The sequence below is a fragment of the Wasmannia auropunctata genome, unplaced genomic scaffold (genome assembly GCF_000956235.1).
Source record: "Wasmannia auropunctata unplaced genomic scaffold, wasmannia.A_1.0 LD336078.1, whole genome shotgun sequence".
Taxonomy (NCBI): domain Eukaryota; kingdom Metazoa; phylum Arthropoda; class Insecta; order Hymenoptera; family Formicidae; genus Wasmannia; species Wasmannia auropunctata.
This window is the reverse complement of record NW_012026812.1, coordinates 4,287,009-4,310,224: the sequence shown is the minus strand read 5'-3', so window position 1 is coordinate 4,310,224 and position 23,216 is coordinate 4,287,009. Positions and strand designations below refer to the sequence as shown.

General features: G+C 29.0%; 2 protein-coding genes across 6 annotated transcripts in view; one reads left to right on the top strand and one right to left on the bottom strand.

Annotated features, from left to right (window-relative positions):
* Positions 1-23,216, bottom strand: part of LOC105449028 (GPI transamidase component PIG-S) — a 24,723-nt gene extending 1,507 nt beyond the window's left edge. The window contains exons 1-9 of one of the 2 annotated variants that reach the window (XM_011688005.1): positions 23,038-23,216; positions 22,719-22,821; positions 4,527-4,757; positions 3,632-3,829; positions 3,095-3,313; positions 2,069-2,257; positions 1,872-2,010; positions 1,509-1,656; positions 757-1,103 (exon numbers count right to left, since the gene is read on the bottom strand). In XM_011688005.1, the coding sequence (XP_011686307.1) occupies positions 757-1,103; positions 1,509-1,656; positions 1,872-2,010; positions 2,069-2,257; positions 3,095-3,313; positions 3,632-3,829; positions 4,527-4,757; positions 22,719-22,764 (1,517 nt within the window). In that variant the 5' untranslated portion in view covers positions 22,765-22,821; positions 23,038-23,216. Of the gene's footprint in view, positions 1-756; positions 1,104-1,508; positions 1,657-1,871; positions 2,011-2,068; positions 2,258-3,094; positions 3,314-3,631; positions 3,830-4,526; positions 4,758-5,210; positions 5,300-22,718; positions 22,822-23,037 lie in introns of those variants that run through there. The other variant, XM_011688006.1, reaches the window with a different exon arrangement.
* LOC105449029 (protein I'm not dead yet) lies at positions 11,121-21,928 on the top strand. 4 transcript variants are annotated; one of them, XM_011688008.1, is made up of 11 exons: positions 11,121-11,307; positions 11,416-11,536; positions 16,795-16,874; positions 16,945-17,062; positions 17,638-17,909; positions 18,232-18,346; positions 18,422-18,483; positions 18,640-18,762; positions 19,094-19,423; positions 19,760-20,138; positions 20,876-21,928. In XM_011688008.1, the coding sequence occupies exons 3-11, from the start codon at positions 16,807-16,809 to the stop codon at positions 21,125-21,127; spliced, it is 1,719 nt and encodes a 572-aa protein (XP_011686310.1). In that variant the 5' UTR covers positions 11,121-11,307; positions 11,416-11,536; positions 16,795-16,806; the 3' UTR covers positions 21,128-21,928. The 4 variants fall into 4 exon arrangements, with proteins under 4 accessions (XP_011686310.1, XP_011686311.1, XP_011686312.1 ...); XM_011688009.1 differs by having other exon boundaries at positions 11,416-11,553; XM_011688010.1 differs by having other exon boundaries at positions 11,416-11,557.

The window sequence follows — 23,216 nt, the reverse complement described above, 5'->3', positions numbered from 1 at the left end:
TTATATATTATATATTACATATATAACACGTTCCATGCCATATATAGAGCCTATGCGCCCTAGGCTGAATTTTCTGTTCAGGCAGCTTGATATTTTCGTTAGTACATGTAATTACACGTAATATTATAAAATATTCTTAAAATTATGTATTGATAAATTGTCACCGATAAATTGTATTATATATAACACAGTTATCACATCGTGTTATGAGCAAAGCTATTAGTCTCGTCACATGCGACTCACGCCGCTTGAACGGAAAGTTATCAAAAAAATCGATCTGGCAAAGGAATATGTTGAAATAAAAATTGCGAAAAAAACTTCATAATTTCTTTTTTAAAAAGGAAATATGATACAATAATTTTTTTATAGTATGTACCTTTTGTAAGATATCTTTTAGTTTAGCTTTTCTATACAATATTTTCAATATAATTTCTCTCTAGTCATTCTACATAATTAAATATAATTAAATATAGCTTGTAAATTTTTTTTTTTTTTTTTGAAAATTTAGTTAAAATATGTATAGAGTAATTGATCTATATAATTCTATCGATGTAATAAAAAAAAAAACATTAAAAAAATATGTAATTTACCTATTAGATATTAAAAAATGGTCCACTCTACAATATTTATACTTTCTTCTTTCAAATGCGAAATAGCATTGTTTTTCTTCGATCAATACGAACAATACTATTTCTGTTTTACATTTTAAAATAAATTGTTTCCACTTTTTTTAAGATAATTTAAAAAGGAACTCACTTTTGATCCTCTGGAAAGTAAAGAAGCGCCAAGAGTGTTGGATCGGAAAAAGCCGCTTCAGAGATAATAAAAGCTTCTTTGCTAAGGATGAAACTACGCTCGAGGTCGCCTCGTCGCAGATGCTCAGCGGACTCGTGCACTAGCTCAAGCGCAGTCTTAATTCTGTTTCCTACTACATCCGTGATAACGATATTGCTGATTTCTTTGAGTAGTTGCGCCAGAGATTGTAAAGTTAATTTGGCTGACGTTAACTGCTCGATGGTGCGATATCTCAACAAGGAATCAATTTCCCAATCGCGTGATTTTAGTCCCACCAATGGCACCGCTGTTACTCCGTTAATAGATTTCTGAAATTATTTACTTCTTAAATCATTTTTACATTTTAAATCTCTTTGTATATTATCGATAAACGATTGTAAGATAAAAGCTGTTTCGTAAAAATCGTAACAACGCTTTAGGACAAATTTCTGAAATTATAAGATTTTGAAAATTTCAATGCCAAAATATTGAGATTATAACAGTTTTTTAATTATAAAAGAAGTTAAAGTTAAGGAATTAAATTGCCTAAAATTTGCACGCTCAAATTTGCAGAATGACGTGAGAGGCGATAGTCAACATTCGCTTTTAACTCTGTATTATGTAGATTTGAATAATTTACACAAATAAAACAGACTAGGAAAAAAACTAGAAACTACTCTATTTTAAACAAGTTTTCATATGTTAAGATATTAAGATTCATATGTTGTCATTACCATTTCTGGAATGCCTAGCAATAATCTGAGCTGTGCCAAAAATGTGCCTACTATGGCAGTTTCCTCAGGAATGACAGTAACCGCTTTATCTTCTTGCACGTTTTCACAAACTTCTGATGGTGGATTAATCAAAACCACACCACCCCATCTATATTAATTGTGCAATATTGATAAAAATTAATTAAATTAGATTTAAAATAATACACTTTTCAAAAAATTTTTAAATATTAGATAAATATTGTATATTACATAACATAGCAAAAAACTGCAGTTGTCATGTGCATTCAAAGAAAGATTAAGAATATTTATAATAATAAAAAAAGGGGAAAAAAACAAATCACGAATCGGGAGTGAAAGATATACCTTGGAGAGAGAAAGGCTTCAACGTTGCTATTTGTTCGCGATCTGTGCCCGCTGTGGGTATAGATATGTAGAGGCGCGTTGTCACACGGTACCATATAAACGACTAAATTGATACACGGATGAAGACTAACCTGCGACGCTAAAATTTCATCAGATATGCTTGATGTGTATTTGTATTTTTTGCACGTGTTACAAACCTAATTTTTTCTCCAACGGCGTTACTAGTTGCGGCAGGACGCTTTCGCGCAAGGCGAAGTGCCTGCGACTTGGGCTACTGTCGGGTACACGTCTGGGATTCATATCTAATGGTAATAAATATAGCCACTGCGATTTGATCGAAAAGTTACTCAAGATGGACAGCTCGTCTAGAAATGGTTGCATGTATTCTACAACAAGACATTAAATTTCAATTATGCATGAGTTGTTACATAGTTTTTGCTGATTAAAATCGTCGATGTTTAATGATAATAAATATTTAATAAGAAAGCTTTCTATTTTTTGAAATTTTTATAAATTTTTAGGAAATTTCTTTTTATTCAAATTTCTAACGGAAAAAGTTAAAAAATTTAAATTGTAGATTAAAATAAATTAGAGAGTATTGACATTTTCAACTATTATATTATATCAGATAAGATCTTATGCCTAATGACTTCTTATTTTTCTAAATTTTTTGTCTCAAATGTATTCCGATAAAGTGCTTTTATTTTTTAGTTAGAAAAAAATTTAAATAATGTTCTAGTGAAAGAGCTATCGCTATATAATATATGAAACATTAAATGGATGCACTGCGAAAAGCAGTGTGCGTGAGAGCGAAGAAAAACGATTCTATATCTTCAATAACTAAATATCGTATGCTTAATTTATATGACATATTTTATGATGCAGAACAGTTTTGAGCTGGATATGCATTACGTCGAGAATCTATTATAAAACTTTAAATGTATTTTTCTCAAAATCTTGTGTGTCAAAATACATCTTTCTGCAGTTTACTCTTTATTTCCTAAAAATTTCTCAAAAACGATAATAGATATCAATATAAATATATTTTTTTCTAATTGTAATTGTAGAAATTATATTTGGCACAGAACGTAATTACTTAAGTCTTATTTAATTTTACTAATCTAATACGAATTGGATATCGGATAATAATTCTTAAAAATTTCCAAAAATCCTTGCAAAAGATTAATATTGGTTATAACATAATAATTATACATGACATGTACCTTCAGTTACCGTCTTGAGATCCCAAACAATCTTTAGTTTTTCAGGCTCAGGATTAACTAAAGTAACTAGAACATCGTATGCCGGGCTGGCTGGAAATCGTCTCCTATTCTCCTCGTCTAAGCTATATATAGTAGGCTCCGCGAGCGCATTTTTTGTCAGCGCCAATGACTTGTCATGTAGAATCCATTCCGACAATACTTGTATCAATTTAGAAACCCCTGAAGACACATATTGATATTTATATCATAAAAAACTTGATTACTTTTTAGATAAGTCCTGTTAAACGAAATATATTTATTTAGATTCGATTTAATTAACAAGTTTAAAGATAAATGTCAAAATTATTATACAGTTCAACAGCAAAAAATCCAAAGAAAAATATTCCCTTACAGATTTTTACTATACATGCGCAATGAGTTTCTTCCGTACATTCGCATTCCAGTTAAGCTAATCGATTCTAATCAAGCGATTTTGAATCAAGTAGATGTGACTGATTCAAACAAATTGTTTCGATTATTATTTAGCAATCAACTTACCGGTTTCGGTAGAGAAATATAGCGTTCTCTTTGAGCCAACCAGAACAGCGTCGTTTAAATTTGTCGCTTCCAGAAGTAATAAACCACCCACATCTAGATCAAAAGTCGAGGCCACCTTTTCGAGTTCATGATATGTGAAAGCAGATGCCAAGAGATTATTGGAAATTACTTGATATTCCACGTCCAGCTGATATATTTCTAAAAATTAAAGATCAGTAGATTCCTATACGTGTGGTTGGTCGAAATGTCAAGATTATATATATTGTACAATGTTGAAAGTTGAGCATGTGTTGATTTATGAAGAAAAAACAAAAATATATGTAGATTTTGAAAACCATTCTTGTATCGCATAGTCAAAGTTATATTCGAATTTTTTCACGCAATATAAAAAATTTTCAAAAAAAAGTTTTTTATTTTAAAAATTAAATGCCATGTTATCTGCATTGAAGCTTCTTTTCCCCAATATTTAAAAATTCATATCTTTCAGAAAAATAAAAATATCGACTTCTTTCTGGGCTTATCTTACTGATGAATTATGTGGCTATTTTCTAAAAAATCGTGATTTTATTTAAAAATGGTCGATTCAATATGGCCGATTAAAACGTCATTTTATTGAAAATTGTTAAAATTTGTTTAATTAAAATGTAATTTGGTATAAATGTTACTGAAAGATGTATGGAGTTTAATACGCACCGCGCGCAAAGCGTCATTTTTTTTGAAAATTTATTTTTTATCAAAAATTGTTAAAATTTGTTTAATTAAAGTGTAAATTGGTATAAATGTTATTGGAAGATGTGTGGGATTCAATACGCAGCGCGTGCGAATCGCGCGCCCTGTTATGTACTAGTTTAGAGTAAGAATGAATTGTTAAAAAATCTTTTTTGTCTTCACTTACCAGCGTTTTCGAAAGTTCGCCTGATTTCACGTGCGATCAATTCAGCGCGATTATGTGAGAGTGTTGCGACAATAATCTTTGTGGTGATTCTAATGTCCAGTTGCGATAAATCGTCAATTCCGGCATAGGGCAGTGTAACACGAGGCACTGTTGTAGTGTGCCACCAGAGAGGCACGCCAATTCCCAATAGTAGTACTGCGAATGATACACTCGCGTACACTCTGTATTTCTCTATAACAAAAGATAACATAATATTCTGAAATTATATAATCTGCAATTATAAATAAAAACTAAAGTATAAAAATATTTTTATAAATAAATTGTGTATATTATATGCTTAATTGTATTTCAATTTGTATATAATATTACTTGATAACAGAACAATGAGAACTTAGCACATTTACTAATTGTTTCATTAATTTAAAATTCTTTAAATAAAATATTTTCTTGAAAATATGATTAAAAACAAATAAGTGAGAACAGTAAAGTCTATTTTCTCACAAGGCTTTTTTTTTAAGTAATGGTGCCACTGTTTTGTTCTTGTAAAAAAGTAATGCTTCCAAAATTGTAAACGATAATGTATATAATTCCTTAATCCAATAATAACATATTATACTATGAGAAATTATGTAATTATCTCTGTTTAATCTAAATTTTTGGAAATAAATTGTAAAATAGCTTCACTGATTCCCATCTTGTTGCTGCAATAGTATAAGCAAACGCTTTTCCCGCCCTCTTAACCTTCGAGATAAAATTGAACCAGATCCAATTTGGTCGTTAGTATTCTGCTGTGCGGGTATGACGAAACATCAATGTTAAGTTCGCGGCCATGTGATATCGTGATCGCAAGATTATCTGAGTACCATAGTCATTTTTGGCAATCGGCGAAAACTGTCTATGACGAAATCCGGTAACCGGTATCAATCATGAAAGATACGTAATCGAAAAACAATGTAATTATGATAATGCTAAGTAACAATATCGAGTTATATAACAATTATTATATGTATGTTATATACTAATAATGAGCTTAAGAAACGAGATTTTTCTGTCATTAAAAAGTTTTCGAGAAAATATGAATAATATTAACAAATTGAATTTTTTTTTTTAAAGAAAAGTGTATGGGCAGTAAAAATAATAAAATATCTATGATAATAAATTTAATCTAAATATTACGTTAAATACAAAATTTCATAAATTTGATTAGTGACTTTAACAGGTACATCTCTTTCAATAGAGGTAAAAATCTAAACTATATCAATTTAAGAACTAATAAATAACTCTTGCCTTTGCTTCTAGGTGTTCTATCTAATAATTTTGTTTTTCAAAAATGATGAGAAAAGGAAAAATGAGCATTAATTTTATTTAGTTTAGAAAGTCATAAAAAGTTAATTTCTATATACAATAACAATTCAAAATTTTTATTTTGTTAAATTCGAAAGCTTATAAATATTTAATACTGAGCCGCATTTTTTGTTATTCCCCTGGAAAGTACATATATTTCGCATTATATATGTTTATATCTACAGAACATATGTACAAAGACCGAATATACTGATCAATTTAATTTAACTCACTTTATTTTCCCTTCCTCTTCTCTCCTTCGTCTCTTCCTCGCTTCCTAACTTTCTTGATCATCTTTTTCATATAAAGTAATAAAAATAAATGTTACATACTTCTATTATACATATATATAAGATCCATCATTATTAGAAATGTTATATGTCTCGATTATGTCTCTACATACATATTGCATTATAGATATGATAATCAAACTATTGTTTTTTCAAAATAAATTTTTAACTATCTCTGTTTTTCAGTTCTCTAAAATTATATAAGAGTTATAAAGGTCTATCGCATAGTTTTGTGAGATTGTATATGTATATGTGTGTTTGTAATCATTGCTAATGCATGAGGTTAAACAAACTGACATAAAGCGAATATAGGATGTGAGCATATTTAACAGATCAATTAATATGCTCCGTCTTTATATTACATAATCGGGAGTGTGTGCAAGCACACTCTATGTAAATATGTTATACACTGTCTGTGAAGAATACGGAATTACAGATTACGATCAACTAAATAATTGTCTTCGTTTTCTCAAGTCAACAATCATATCCAACTACTCACGATATGCAACGTGAATACTTAAAATTATACAAAAGATATAAATTATCTTTTTTTCATAAGAAGAAAATGTGATACATTTTCATATTAAAACTAGAAAATTTTCCGGACATAAAATACATATAATCGTAATTTAATATTCGATTTTTAATGTCGTAACAACATGTCATGCTATGTCATAGCAATTGAATAGTTCATTTCTAAAGCTACGTAAATATCTTATCCAAAAATTAATTTCAAATAATTAAGAGTATATACAAACGAATTAAGAAAATATGTATTTAATGTATATTATGTATGTACAAAACTTTATATAGTTTTAAATATTTTCAAGAAATTACGATATAACGTTGTAATTAATTTGATAAATATATATTTGAAAATATTTTATCGTCTTTATAATTACACACACGCGCGCGAGTGTATTTTTTATAGTTATAAAAAAGATAAAATAATTTATCAATGTTTAATTTATAAAAAACCAAATTTAAGTGAACAAAATACAATATACAATTCATTTCTTAATTAAAATTATTATATTAAAACGTAACAATTTATTTAATCTTAAATTTAAAAAGAATTTCTGAAAGGTTTCGTATTTATTTTCTTTTAAATACTATTATTATAATATATTAAACTATAAATTTTTAATTAAGTGTTAACAATTTAATGATATAATACTGTATGTATGTACATCTTAAGTTAATTACATAATAAACGAGTAGCAAAACTGCCAAAAAAATTAAAAACTGCTTTGGAATTAATTAATTGCTTAAGAAAGTACATAAATATATATAGTTATAAGTTTTTATTTTTATAATGTAACGTTTTACTGTTAATACAAATTTTATTATTTGCTTATGCTTGAGTGCCGAATAGTTAGAAAAATCGTATCAATTTGTATAAAGTTTGTTTTGATGTATCGACATGCACGGTCGTGTCTAATCGCATCTAGATTTGATATATCAAATCATGTAGCATGTCCATAAATTCATTACTTTATGACTCAAAGTATAATATTAACTTAGTTTATATCATGTAAAAAAGTTGATAACGTAAATATTCGTGCCAATAACTTGTAACGCTCTATCACACCTGTTTATTTACCATTCATAATCAGAATAAAGTTTAGTCATAAAAACTGAAAATATATATTATTACTATACTGCTTTTTCCTTCCTTATTATATTATTACTACGACGGTAAAAAAAAAAAAGAATTTCATAGACATTATATATGAATCTTACTGATTACATAAGCATGTAATATATATAGGAGTTGTTATATGTATAAAGAACTGTTGCGTCATAATTTAATAACATCAAAGGAAAGATATTATTTTAAAAATATATTTAATTATTTGCCATTAACTTTATTTTACTTCAACAATTCTTATTTTATTTTATTTTATTATATATATATATATATATATATATATTCTTAGCAATATCAAATTATACAGCATATTGTAACAATATCTGTCAGAGTTGTTCGTTATTTTTTACAATCATAACCAATTTGTGATGGTGGTTTAATTTTAAGTATACTTATACGAATTATACGTAATCGTTTGAATTGCTTGAAATGAGACAAATGCAGGATATTACAACGGTTTTACAATCTAGGTTTTAGGATGTAACATTTTCCTCATCGTTTATCTGAATTGATTATTTCGTAAAACGTATAATACATGATAAAGAAGTTTCGTTTATTCGTTAGTTTTCTTAATTACGCACATCTTGCATGCACATACAAATGAGGTTATTATATAATAATTAATTTAATGCATCAATGTACTAGCACAATGACAAAGTTACAGATACGTTGCAGAGATTACGAACTGCCAACAATAGTACAGATTCGAAATTGTATTGTAGAAAAGAATAAATATTAAATTGAAAGAGTATGTGCCTTGTTTTAATTTGTAATAATTTTAGGTATATAAAAAATAAAATAAGAAATATATAAACTATAATTCTCAAAACTAACTCTGAAAAACGTCGAATTGAATACTAGAAAAAAAATATATAAATTATAAAATCAGTCAAGAACAAAAATAAAAATTTGATTACAAATATTAGGTGTACAAATACATATATAATCCTATTTTTCATACAATGCAAAAAAATTAAATTTTATTTATTCTTGTGCCATTTTGCAGTGTGATAGCACTTTCATGACTTTATTAAAACGGCGTATGGTTCTAATTGATTACATTTAGTTTATATATTTAATACATAATATCTGACATAAGATGTTAGATTCTTTGCATTTTATTTTTTTAAATATCTTGCTAAATAATGAGCGGATAAATATTTTGTCAAATAACAGATGACAGAAGCGAAAAATTACTATTTCAGTATACATATGTATACGTTTTTAAACACTTTGGTCGAAATAGTAACGTAGATAATGAAATTAAAAACATCAATAATAATTAATAACCGATTAATTCTGTTTAGATGAAGGAGCTATCCTATCGAAGTTTGGCCGTTATTTTTTGATCCTCTTAAATTTATAAGTAATATTGCTACGCATATACGTTGATATATTTTTAGAATTCAAGCTCTATAAGTAATAATCTAAATTTAATAAAATAATAATATAGAAATAAGTAGCATATATTAATTCTACACACGATTCAATGGAATCAATGTTCGTATTATGGCGTTTGCTGTAAATGTTCGCTTGGATTTTCTCGAATGCAAAACAACATGACAATGCGCATGGAATGAATAATGCGAGACAAGAATAAAGAATATTTCCGGCGAACGGCGATTCGGTCAAACGATACATCGAACGTATTTGAAATTCATCAGAGCTAAGAAAGATAAGATCGATAAATTAACGCAATATTAGAGGAAAATTTTCCACATTATATATTTTCTTTCCTCAATATACATATTTACTTTAATAATATCAACAATTATTAATCATAAATTTTCAATTTTAACAATTAATTTATTCTTTGTAATGAAATCACTAATTAAATATTTACCTAACTACACTAATTAAATGCTGTTTTTTTATTATATTTCATTCATAATTTATTTAAATATTTAATAGTATAAATAATCTGAGTTAAATTAGATTCTTCGCATTTTATTTTTAAATATCTTGTTAAAGAATAAGCGGGTAAATATTTTACCAAATAAAAATAAATAATACAAGACGACAGATATACGCAGGATAAAATATATAACTTGTTTCCGACGTGGCCCTTTTGGGACATCCTGTTTTGTGCGTATGCAAGTCCGCTTCTTTCTCATGGCAGTGTATTCATGACCGGGAGACGAAGGAATGTAGATTTTCTTGTTGCCAACTTGATGCCACAGTGCATTTCAGGTCTTCTTCTTCTTGGCAAGGCAAGGTGTAATCTACGAACTCGGCTTTCTCAAACAGGAATTGCACGTGCATACATCGACCAATATGAAGATGTTCCACGGCAAACTATTGATAGGATGTAGTGACCGGCGAATAAAAGAATGCAATTTTTTCAATGTAACGTAAAATTACGGCCGTTTGTGTTGATTAAAATAAATAATTAAATAAACAAGTAATTGGCAACAAATAAGGGGCTATAAAAATTCAAAAAACTATTCAATAATAATCTCATGCTACTTTCAAAGTTGTACTTTTTTTATATTGCTATATAATTAAACATTCCATTTTTTTCAAATATATACTAAAGTTTTAAAACTATTTGTCAAATATCTCATTCATTTTCTAGTTCTAATTATCAAATATTAAAAATAGGTTTAAAACTAACAATTTAAAATAAGACAAAACTTATCTGTATAAATCTAAACAAAATTTATTTAAAAATAACAAAAAAATACATATAGCACTTTAATATTTACAAAAAAATCAATATGTTCAAAGAAACAATTTCGACAAAAAAATTTTTCGGTTCTTCAGATAAGTTTTCTTAATTTTAGGTAAAAAAATTTTTTTTAAGAATACATGATCTAGTGGACCGAATATATTGTCAAAATACGTTCAAAGTACTAAAAAGCTGTTTTTTTTTAAATAGTTTTTTATACTTTTATCAAAATATCCGGAATTAACCATACATTCAGATTTATTTTGAGAAAATATAAAACTTCTCATTCGTTAATTAACTTAGAAAGTATTTATGATGTAAAACAAAAGTATTTTATATCGATACATTCTTATATTTTTATCAATAAAAAGTTGTACATTTTTCAAAAATGTTAACCACTCATTAGTAGGTCATTTTTCGAAAAACAAATAGGTTTAATACCTAAAAAAAAAATATAAAAAAAAAAGAAATTTGCCATACTCTCATCTCGGAAGCGAGTAAGCTAAGGAAGACAGGGAGAAAGAGAAAGGGGAAAGGAAAAAAGAGGAAGGGAGAAAGAGGGAGGGGAGGAGAGATGAAAAGGAAAAGGGAAAGAGGAGGGAGAAGAACGGAGGAGAGAATGTGCCAAAGGAGAGGAGGAATAAAGTCTGAATTGAAGCTTTAATTCTACGTGCTTTGGGCCTGGACGATCAGTACGAATGAAACGTAACGTTGAATAACACAAAAAGGCCTGAAAAGCGATCGTGACGAGAACAATTTAAAAATTAACAAAAAAAATTGCAGAATTAAGTAAAACCGCGCGAAATTATAAGCAAGACTTCGTGAAATGTAATGGTGAAATTCTTTTTTGGAATTTACAAGTAATTCTATAAATGGTGATAAATTTGTATTAGTGGTGACAATGTGATTGTTAAATTTTCTTATCTCATCGAACAGGCAATTGTATTAATAAATATATAACAACGTCACACATTTGTGCAAATATTATTTGTGGCGTAAGTGACTCGGAAGAGTAGATCAAGTTGGATAGATCACATTGTGCAGGACACTTAAATAAGTACGTGATAATTTAAAGTAGGTGTGCAGTGCAAATTGATAGTAATTGCTCTCAATTATATTTGCTTATTAATATATTTGCATTATACTTAATATTTTTAATGTTCAATTAATCTAAAATATTTACAAATATTGTGGTGATATCTAATATTCATATAATATATCAATTCTCGATTAATTTCAAATCTGTATCAATTTCAAATTAATATTTTCATGCATGTGTTCCAAAACTATTGAAAATTTCAAAATCTTTTTCATTACTTATTTCTTGGCCAATTTAAAAACAATTTTTTAATAAATTTTACGACAAAATATATACTAATGCAAATTTATATCTACAAATTTATATCTACAAATTGAACAAATAAAAAACATTTTGTTTAAAATATATAAAATCTAGATGGAAAAAAAGGGAGAGAGAGAAAGAGAGAATTTGGCTTTTGTCATATAAATTTAAAATCTATAACGTGATATTTACGTATTTTATAATCGCTGGATTGCTCTAATTGTTATAAATTTTTTCGCTATTTTAGCAAGATCGTGTTTCTTTCTGTCAACGTGGTGTTAGGTTTCGCAGATTTTCAGTCGCAAAAGAAAAAAAAAGACAAAGGACAAGGCAAAGTGGGAAATTCTTTATCTTCTATTTTTGACACAGGCGACAGCGCAGGCGGCACGCCTCTTTCAATTCAATTCTTCTATGTGCGAGTATATCGACACAACGAGAAGAAGTTAACTTGTTGTAATCCGTCGAAGATTAATATAATCTGTGTCGCGTAGGTTGCGCTACATTACAAGCAGCGTATAACGGCGCATCGCGTGCATTGCACGCATCGCGCGCATCGCTTGCGGATGAATCAAAGAAAAGGACTCGATTACAATAGACATGATAACTCGTATTTCAATTGCACACATGTCCTGATTCTCTAAATAGTCTAAATCTATCTCGCAAATTATGATATAAGTTAGCAAGAATGCAATAATATAACAAGGTTTCAAGATATTTCATATATCGAATAATAAAAATTAGATAAAAATTTCATATAGTTCATTTATTAATAATTACACTTTTTAACAAATACGTGTAAGAAAATATTGGTTTAATAAATTAAAAAAAAAAGTTTTAAGGAATAATTTTTTTTCAAATAATTTAGACAATTGCTTTTTACCATTAATTGTATCCTTTTTTACAATTCTGCAATATTTATATTAAAATTTCCTTAAAATAATAAATAAAATACTAATAAAATACAATACTTTGCTTTTAAAAGTTATTCAAGTAAACAAAATTATATTAATAATTTATGTCACGTGTATAATGTTGCAAGAATGCAGTAAAAAGCAACGATGACGAGTACGCGATTACAACTATCGCTGATTTAATTTTTATCACTTTTTCTGCTGTTCTATATTTAATATGCGTCTCGAACCGAGAGCGAAAAACCATGAATACTAGCATTGATAATAAATTCTTCGAATATACGTATACGATACAGCGTGATGATCAGAGTCTCTAATAGCAAATTCGATTGGACGCATTAGTGCACATTAATGCCAATGTTGTATACTGTTCTAATCTCAACTGTAAAAGTGAAATATCTCGAATAATAAAATGCCCTGCAGTACGTATATTTTACCAAATAATACAATAAAGTGCTATCAACAATTTTTTCGCGGTTTTACCCGTTTTTACATCTATATATTAAATATATTAAATAATATCGATTTATGTACAATTTGTACATTTATATGCATTGTGTACGGTTTTAATATGCACTGATTGTGAGTACACACTAGTGCGTCCAACCGAATTTGCTATAACTTACTGATAGTGTTGGAAGTACGGGTTAAATCAGCGGTGGATCTATTTCTGTCGGTGGTTTTACAAACTATTCAGCTATATCTGTTTTACACAAAATAACACGAATTTAGCTTCTATGGCGTGCGCAGGCACGTACGCACACATACATATATCTACACTTCTATATACATATACATCTCAAAAGATCTCGCTGGAGTCTCCATGAACCATTCTCGAGACACAAAGTAAAAAATTGAAAACTCCTAATTGAATCTACAGTTACGTATTATTAACTTTTCCAAATTTTTAAATTAATTTGAATAAAGAAAGATTTTGAAAAAAATAATACAAGTCTGATTATTTTCTGAATAGTAAAAATAATATAATTAATTAATTGTAAAAGTTTTTAAGATTTTCAATTATGAGAATTTTATATACCTACACTTTTTATATCATACTATACATTTACATATACTTATGTACTTTCATACAATAGTGTGTACTGTCAATTATCGGCTCTTTTATTCATTAAATTAAATTAACATTAAGGGAAATTAATATGTAAAACTATAAGATTCTAATTTTTTTTGTAAAATTAGAATTCTAAAGATTGAAAAAGTCTTTGCAGTCTGTGCAGTTAGAACAAAGATAAATATTTTTTTTCACCCCATGGAAATAGAAAAAAAAAACATCATTTCTAAAGATGTTACTCGTGACATACAATAGGGAAAACAATCATCAAATCGATTTCAAATCAACCGATGAATTTTATTATCTATACAACTTTAGATACACTAACCTGTTTAAATATTCTGAATTATTAAAAGTTTATGAAAATATTTAACCCAAAATTTTTAAAATGTTGACACCTTGTCCTATTCGAAGCAAAAGATTATACAAGATATAATATGGATTTATTATGCAAATTTTTCATTAGAAAATCGATTATATATCAATTTGTGAGTAAATATTTAGTATATACAACCTGGCGCGTGCCTTCGATATCTCGTAAGGTACACTCTGAATGTTATAATTCATGTGTGTACGATAATCTTTAGATGGCTATAAAACACGCGCTCCGGAACAATGAGCCCGATGTCGTATTGTTATTGATGTAAATGGCGCAGGGTTAAACGACCATGAGAGAGCCTGGATAGACGGCAGTGTCATTTCGATTAAGTACGCGTACGGGCGAAGCGCATAACCGGTGTCGCATAAACGGAAATGACGTTGTAGTAACTGTATATGCATATATGCATGTATTCAAAAATCACAAAGGCCGTGGAAGTACAATACCACGAGATCCTCGATCTTATTTATATTTTGCTTCAGTTTTATTAATCGGTCTATGTATACAGATCACGGTTATCAAATACTTAAATTGACAAATTATCAAATAAAAAAGTAATAAAAGAAAGTAGCACATTTTTTTAAACTTTTTTATTGGTTTTTTAAATTATTTTATTTTAGAAGTATATTAAATGAGAGTAATATACGTTCTTATTATTAAATTTTCGTCTAAAACATTTTTTTTATATCTCAAATAGTCTGAGATGTAACGGAAAAAATTGCTAACCCAAAATAGCTTAAAATCCATTTCTAGTCTAATAATTTTTAAATTCATGTGCCTCATCTGTATATATGTAAAGTTTCATATAACAGTATGCAAAACTGCAGCAAAATATGGTCTTTGTACTGCATAAGCCATTATAAATAAAATTATTTATTGTTTCGTTCTTTGTTTACAATCAAAATTTTTTATCTCTTCAAATTCCGCTAACTTTTATTGTACAGTAAATATTAAAAAATCAAAAGAATTAAAGAAATTAAAACAATTTTAGGAAGATGCGGAAAAATATTATTATGATATTATTGCGATTAATTTGCCATATTTATGCAAACTATTATGCAACTATTAACTTAACAAAGTTCTCCCTAAAAATTAAATTAAACACAGAAATATTAATATTTTAAATATCGGTTAGTTAAATAACTTAATTGGAGTAATTTTATAAAATAAATTTCATGAAAATATCCTAGATAGATTTGCAATATAAAAAAACATGTTTTAATAAATTAAAAACGAAAGGGAATAGGGACTAATAAAACAAGCAAACAAGAGATTAGACTGTAATCGCATATATCATTTAATTTAATAATATTAAAGCGGCACGTTTCGACTTTATTAAGTCTGTTTCAGTGGCAAATACAAATTTTTCAATAATATTACTTTACTTTAATCGGAAACACGTAATGTTTTTAATAAGGGAGACTTTCATGTCTAATGTTTTAAATAAGATAATTGAGTGAATTCATCGTTATAAACTTTTTCTTTGAAAAACCTTCACGGAAAAAAAAGTAGCTGCCGTAACTAAAAACTGCGTACGGTAACTAAATTACCGTCGTAAAATATGGACTAATTAAAAAATTAATGCTAATATCTTAGCTCTGACACTTAAATTATTTAGTTAAACAAGTTTTGCAACTCAATACATAAAATTTAGCTATAAGACGTACTTCAGTTAGCAGCCATAGCAACACGTATTGCAACAATTCGTTGTAGTATGCAACTATTTATATGTAGAAGACACAACTTTTGCTGTCAACTTTTTAGTTACGGCAGCTACTTTTTTTTCCGTGTATGCACATGGTTTGTCCTAAAAGTAATGAGTATGAGTTTTTGAGTGCAGGGCACGTGAGAAGAGCCAGGAAAGGAAAACGGCGGTCGCGAGGCAATTGCAGGCGGGGGACCCTATAAGGTATACAGCCTGACTATTCTCATTGTCTCAGTTGCCGAGTCTTTCTAGCAGTCGATACCGTCAGCAAAGTGCGTTGTAATTTTTGTGACTTGTCACAAGGCCAAAATTCAGCAGTCTTGAGCAGCGATCAAATTCTGCGTGAAACTGGGAAAATCTGGTTCCGAAACCAGAGTGGAGATGTTGAGAACTGCAGCTTATCATGGGTATATGCTGCTTTGTCTTCAGCAATTGATCGCGTGTATCACTGCTCAAAATGCAGCACAGTCTTGAACAGCGTTCGGGACTATGCTGAATTTTCGCCCGTGATAAAATACAAAAATTACAAGAATGCTAGAAAAGCTCGGAGGCAACTGAGAAGAATCGGACTATATAGGACCTGCGAGGTCCCTCGCCAACTGTCTTGCAACCGCCGTTTTCCTTTCCTGGCCCTTTTCACGTGCGCACAAAAACTAGTCTCATTACTTTTGGACAAACCATGTACCTATTATTGAAATAATATGTATTTGCAGCTGAAGCAGACTTACAAGCAAAATCGAAACGTCCTGCTTTAATATTATTCAATTAAATAATATAATTATATTCTAACATTTCTTGCTTGTTTTATTAGCCTTCCTATCGTTTCCTATTGTTTTTAATTTATTTCTAAATACGAGTCAATACACAATTTTTACTTTAACAAATTTTAAAATGTTCTAATTTCAGTAAAACTTCGAAATGACTTCTAGATCAGAGGATGCACATCCAGAAATTACGGAATCCGGAGAGAGAGAAAGAAATACAGGGTGATTGATTGATGTTAACTCCACAATTTGTAATGCAACATTTTATCAAAGTTTTTTTTTATAATTTTAGAAAAAATGATGGATTTGGCAGATTATTACTAAAATTTCTAACCATTTATTGGAGATCTTTTGTTGTGGTGTTATGGCCATTAATCCTGATTCCGATATTGATCCTCGAAAGCGAAAACGTATGTCTCTTTTTATTAATTAAATTCTTATTTAAAAATTAAATAGATAGAATATACATTTTTAAGCAAACATTAGGAGTAAAAAATCTCATTAATACATTAATTTATACAGCGCAAGATTCTTTTTTTCTGACTGTAGCCATATTAAGTTGATTTCTTTCCATGATATTACTATGCACGTTAGAGTGCAGAAATATACAAAATCATTTTTTCGGTTCGTAAATTAATAAACAATCATCAATTTTTTTGTGTAGATAAATGAGATCTATTGTAAGATGTATTTTCGTTGAAAGGTATTATAGATTGAATTACAATACGAACGTATATATACGAACGTTTACCAACAATAATAGAAAAAAGTTCTCAATAATAGAATACACGGACACTAATTTATTTCAAAGTATATGTATTCATTTGCAATACAAAAAAAACTCATATATTTCCTCATTTTGGACATCATAATTTAACATATGGTTGTAGTGAGAAAATTAGAGCTGTAATGTATATACGCGGACTTAGATTCAAAATGGATATCGAAAAAGTTAAAGAATCGTTCTTTTTTCTTGCCGATGCAGCCTCTCGCAATGAAATGTTTATACATCGTTGCGTTAATGGCAATGTTCTGGGTGACTGAGGTTCTGCCATTGCCCATCACGGGTATGATCCCGGTAGTCCTATATCCATTGATGGGAATCATGTCCACCAATGAGACCTGTTTATGCTACATGAACGATACCACAATGATGTTTCTGGGCAGTTTAGTAATCGCAGTGGTAATCGAGAATTCCGGCTTGCACATGCGAATGGCGCTCCTCATTATCAGGACTATTGGTTGCAGTCATCGAAGGTGTTTTATATACGTTCTATATAATTGTATTACAAAAAACGTTTCTAGTTTTTCAGTCAAGTTGATTTACGGAAACTTTTCTCTAACTATCGAGTTTTCAGATATTGTGTAATAAAATAATGTAATGCACGTAACAAATATTTTATGTTTTTTTTTTTTAAGTATATCAATGTCATTAATTTTTTTTTCAATTAAAGCATTCAATTTATACATCATATCCCTCCCTTAATTATTTAACATTTAATAGTATTTTATCTATTTTACATATAGATATTTCTTACTTCAATTAAAAATTTCTTTTATCAATTTCTTTTGTTTTTAGACTAACATTAGGTTTATTCTTCGTAACGATGTTTATTTCGATGTGGATTTCGAACACTGCCGCTACAGCTATGATGATACCGATAATGGAAACTGTTCTCATAGAGCTCGAAGCGGTGAGTTTTCACCTTTTTCGAAATCTTGTATGATTGTGAGACATAGAAAGAAATAATTCTTCAAATTTATCTCAGCAAGGACTTGGAAACATGTTCATACAGAAAGAGGGAGCTGTCGAAGAGGAGGGCGGAGAAACGTAATTATTTATCGTCGTATAGTTTTCTTCTTTTTTTCCATTTTTTATTTTCTAGATATTTAATTTTTGAATATATTAATTCCACACAAATAAGTCCAATCATATTCTATTTCACTATAATGTAACATTGCTAATCTTTCATTTCTTTTTTTAAAGCAAGAGACCAACGCACAGTACCATGGTCTATTATCTTGTCGCAGCTTACGCATCCAGTCTCGGTGGTATCGGCACTATTGTCGGAAGTGGTACCAATTTAACGTTGAAGGGCTTTTTAGAGAAGTACGTGCACGTAGTCGTAACAAAGATATCTCAGGATGCATTTATAATGCACACGAGAATTATGATAGATTCTTTTCTAAAAAAAAGCATGACATCGCGTCTCTCGAGGTATTGTTGTCGCTTTTTCGTGCCAATCGATGTCAATTGATTCTCGCAGCGCTTATTTCGTGAGCGCGGTTGACATGCTAGTATATGTAATATTTATACAGCTATTTATATATACAATTAATTTTAAATTCAAGTTTGTTATGCATCTAATTTCTTTCGTCATTTGTTCTTTCATCAATTTAGGAGAAATAATGACGTTTATGAAATTTAATTTCATTTCCAGACGTTTTCCTGATAGTCCCGGCATAAATTTTGCTTCTTGGATGTTGTATGCAGTGCCACCCATGCTATTAATGGGTTTGCTCACATGGTTGTGGCTGCAGGTGATGTACATGGGTCTCTTTAGACCAGAAAGCAAAGATGCTCGTGCCATAGATATTGGACAACAGGGTGAGCGCGTCGCAGCGGCAGTTATCGAAAAGAGGTACAAGGAACTTGGACCGATCTCATGGCATGAGTCCTCCGTGGGTGTCTTATTTATTTTTGTAGTGCTCTTATGGTTCTTCAGAAGCCCTGGTTTTATGCCGGGCTGGGCCGCTTATATCACAAACTTGTAAGTATTGATGAGAATCAGGTGACGTAAAATATTATATGTGTGTGAGAGAGACTTTCGTCATTGCAAAATAAAATTTTATTATGCGTTATTATGAACATAATTAAATGATAAGAAAGGACTAACAAAAACTAACTATATATATATATTATAATTTCGGTAAAATTATCGAGTATAATTCTCCTAATTTCGTAATTTTTTTTAAAAATTTAATAGGATTTAAATTTAATAAAATCTATATTTAGATCGTAATCTGAAATGCAATTAAAAAAATGAAAAAAATAATAAGTTAAAGAGAATAGAAAAAATAATTGGAATTTTTTAATTTTTTCGTAGGTCTGTTAAGGATTCGACAGCAGCCGCGTGTGTAACGATACTATTTTTTATTATTCCGTCCAAGTTGGACTTTCTGTACGCATTCAGCAAGGATCCGCGTAAACGACCAACAAAATCATCGCTTGGTTTAATAACATGGAAGATGATAAATGAGAAAATGCATTGGAGTTTAATATTTGTATTAGGTGGTGGGTTTGCTATCTCAGCAGGTAGCACTTCATCGGGTCTGTCAGGGATGCTTGGTCAGTACTTGATAGGTCTGCAAAAGATTAATGTGGTGGCAATATTGCTAATTGTCTGCTTCTTCGCCGAGAATGTGACAGAACTAACGGCTAACGTGGCTGTCGCGAATATTATACTGCCAGTATTAGCGGAAATGGTGAGTACAGTGAGATTAACAATAAACTTTGGTGCAAAACAAAGATCAATTAATTAAGTTAAAGTAATAAAAAGATTTAGAGTTTATTTTCTATGTTTCTATAATAAAATATTATAAAATGGGTTAGCCCATTGTTACTTACAGTAAGTCAATCGTTACTTACAATATTTTAGAAAAAGAATATATTGCAAATAAAAGTTTCATAGTCTTTAGAAGAAGTCAGTAAAATGCATACGATAAAAATCTATTTGTATTTGAAAAAGAAATGCAATTTGCATTGCATAGTATAATTTTCCATCATATTTCTTACAATTTCTTAAAACTTTTTATTTAAATAATTTTCATTTTTTTTTTAAAACAAGAAACAATTAAATTATTTTTCATGCTATCATGATTAAAATGAATATAATCTGTATAGTATGTTTATGTAACGTCTCTGCTATTATTGTTAGCTAATATTTTCTCACACGCAATGGCAGATATCGTACACTGACATACGTTAAAATAAATTTTTCATTTAAAATATATTTGTTGGCATCAGAATTTTCAGAAAATTTTCCTCGGCCTTGCCAAACAAGATTACCCATTTTATCCTGCTTATACAATAATATAAATAGTATAAGCTAATTTCTAAGAATTATAACTATAAGATAATTATAGTTAAAACACATAATACTATATGTATATATAGTTATAAGAATTCTAAGAAAGCTTCATTTTTCTTTTTTTTTTTTCAGTGTGTGGCTATTAAAATACATCCTTTATATCTAATGCTGCCAGCGGCACTCTGTTGTTCCTTTTCGTTTCATCTACCAGTCGGTACTCCACCAAATGCAATTGCTAGTGCCGCGGGACGTATAAAGACAAAAGATTTTATGATTGCTGGTATTGGTCCCAGTATTATCACGCTGGTTATTACTGCAATAACGTTCTCCACTTGGGGTACATACGTATTTAATTTATCGGAATTCCCCGAATGGGCTACATAGCAGTACTTACGCAGCGTAAATTTCTTTTTATTCAATATTTATTTATATTTCATTTTGCTAAAGAGCGAAGAATTATTTTTACAACGACAAGAGTACTACTCGCACCACATTTTTTTATTTTCTCCTCTAACCAAATTCATTTTCTATATATTTTTTTACAAGTTTCAAATATATGCAATGTTTTTAAGGAATAAACACAATAGTAAAACAATCTCAGTAAAAAGAATAGACTGTAAATCAAACCATGCCTTGTGTGTCAGTAATATTATCATAGACAGAGTATTGCCATATGTATATTGAAGATAATAATGGGTGTATGATATCTTTAGAACAGTTTCATATGTAAAGCGATATTATTTTTTATGAGATATTTTATATCCAATTTATAATATCAAGTACATTCTCAAATGATATTTTCTATGATGATATCTCAATTATATTTTTGAGCTTATATATAATTGTTGCCTTAATAATTGTCTCAACAATCAAAAACTAATGACAATATCGATATCTATGCCAATCAAAAAGCAATTTATATATATTTATCTATATACTGTAAAATTATTTATATGTATATACTATAAAATATTATTACATTCCTGATACATTATCATTATCGTCAGAAATGTACAGGGTATTTTGTGTATCTTTACCAGCTGAAATATTTCTGTTGCTTTTGATGATATGAAAAACTGTCGTAGATATAATAAAAATTGTATAATTTGAGGGGACACTTATCAGAATAGCAAGTTTTTTCTTCCAGTCTCATTGTTCTATTAAAATTTCTAAGAAATTTTAAAATTAGCATAATTTCATTAAATGGAACCATATTATATTGTTTGCGTAATATTATAAAAGATTTCAGCGACCTATGACAATACAATTCAGATAATCCTGAAGGAAGGAATTTATATATGGGATAACAGTGCACGTTATGTTCATTTAATTATAAACTATATACTTAATAAACTTGTTGACTCATCTGTAAGTAACATGTAACTAAAAAAGTATTTATCATTTTCAATTTGATATAAAGTCCATTAACGAAGATTTTCTAAATATTATTAAATGTTGTAACAAAATATAATATAAATAGAATTTGTTACATTTTAAGATTTGTCAAACATTTGTAACAGACAAATTAAAATTGCTAAAATGAGAAACGCCAAATCGAAATGTATTGACACGAAGCAAGATCCATATCACACATCATTCTCTACTTTCTACACATATAGCGTATTTTATGTTAGAATTATATATTAGATTTTATATTTTATTTCCATCACATCACAGATTTAGTGCATCAAGTGTATGCTCATTTTATTTCGTCAGTATAACGCACTGATCTCCTAACTTTTAGATATGTTACTTTTAGCGCTTAATTATTGATTTTAAACTAGTAACGGCAATTTTTGCCTGTCAAAACTTCGTTTTTGCATCAAATGAATATAGTTTCATCAAAATATAAGGTAAGGATCTTAAATCCTAACCATACAATATGAATTTTCTGTTCGTGGAAAATCAGTATGTAAGCCCACAGTTATTGAAAGAATTATAACTACCTACATTAAATTTATGTAATTCTACTCACCATCCACGTTAAAACCATGATTGATGCTATCTATTTTTTCCGCCATTTAACCGGTGTTTTCATGAAGAGGTTTGAAGTCAGGAGATCACAGGAGGCCACTTAACTACAATAAAAATGCCAACACTTTACTAAACCGTATTAACGAAATTTAAAAACATTTGCAAGTTATAATAAATAGCAAAATACAATGTAATTTTCGAACTTTATTTTATTTTGCACTCCGATAACAAATATAACCTGCAAATAATAACAGGCCTTGCTACTAAACAATTGTATAATGTGTTTACTATAAAAATATACATGGCGAAGAAAAACTTACTATCACGGTTGCTTCACAATAATTGATACTAATTAACTCAACACTTGCGACATTCTTCAATTAAACCTTAATATAAATATCAAATGACAATAAATAGTTTTGCTCCCGTTGCTTGCAATTTCACTTGTTAGCGGAGCGGAGTCCGAATTCCATCTAGCGGATACTCAAATCTAACTTAG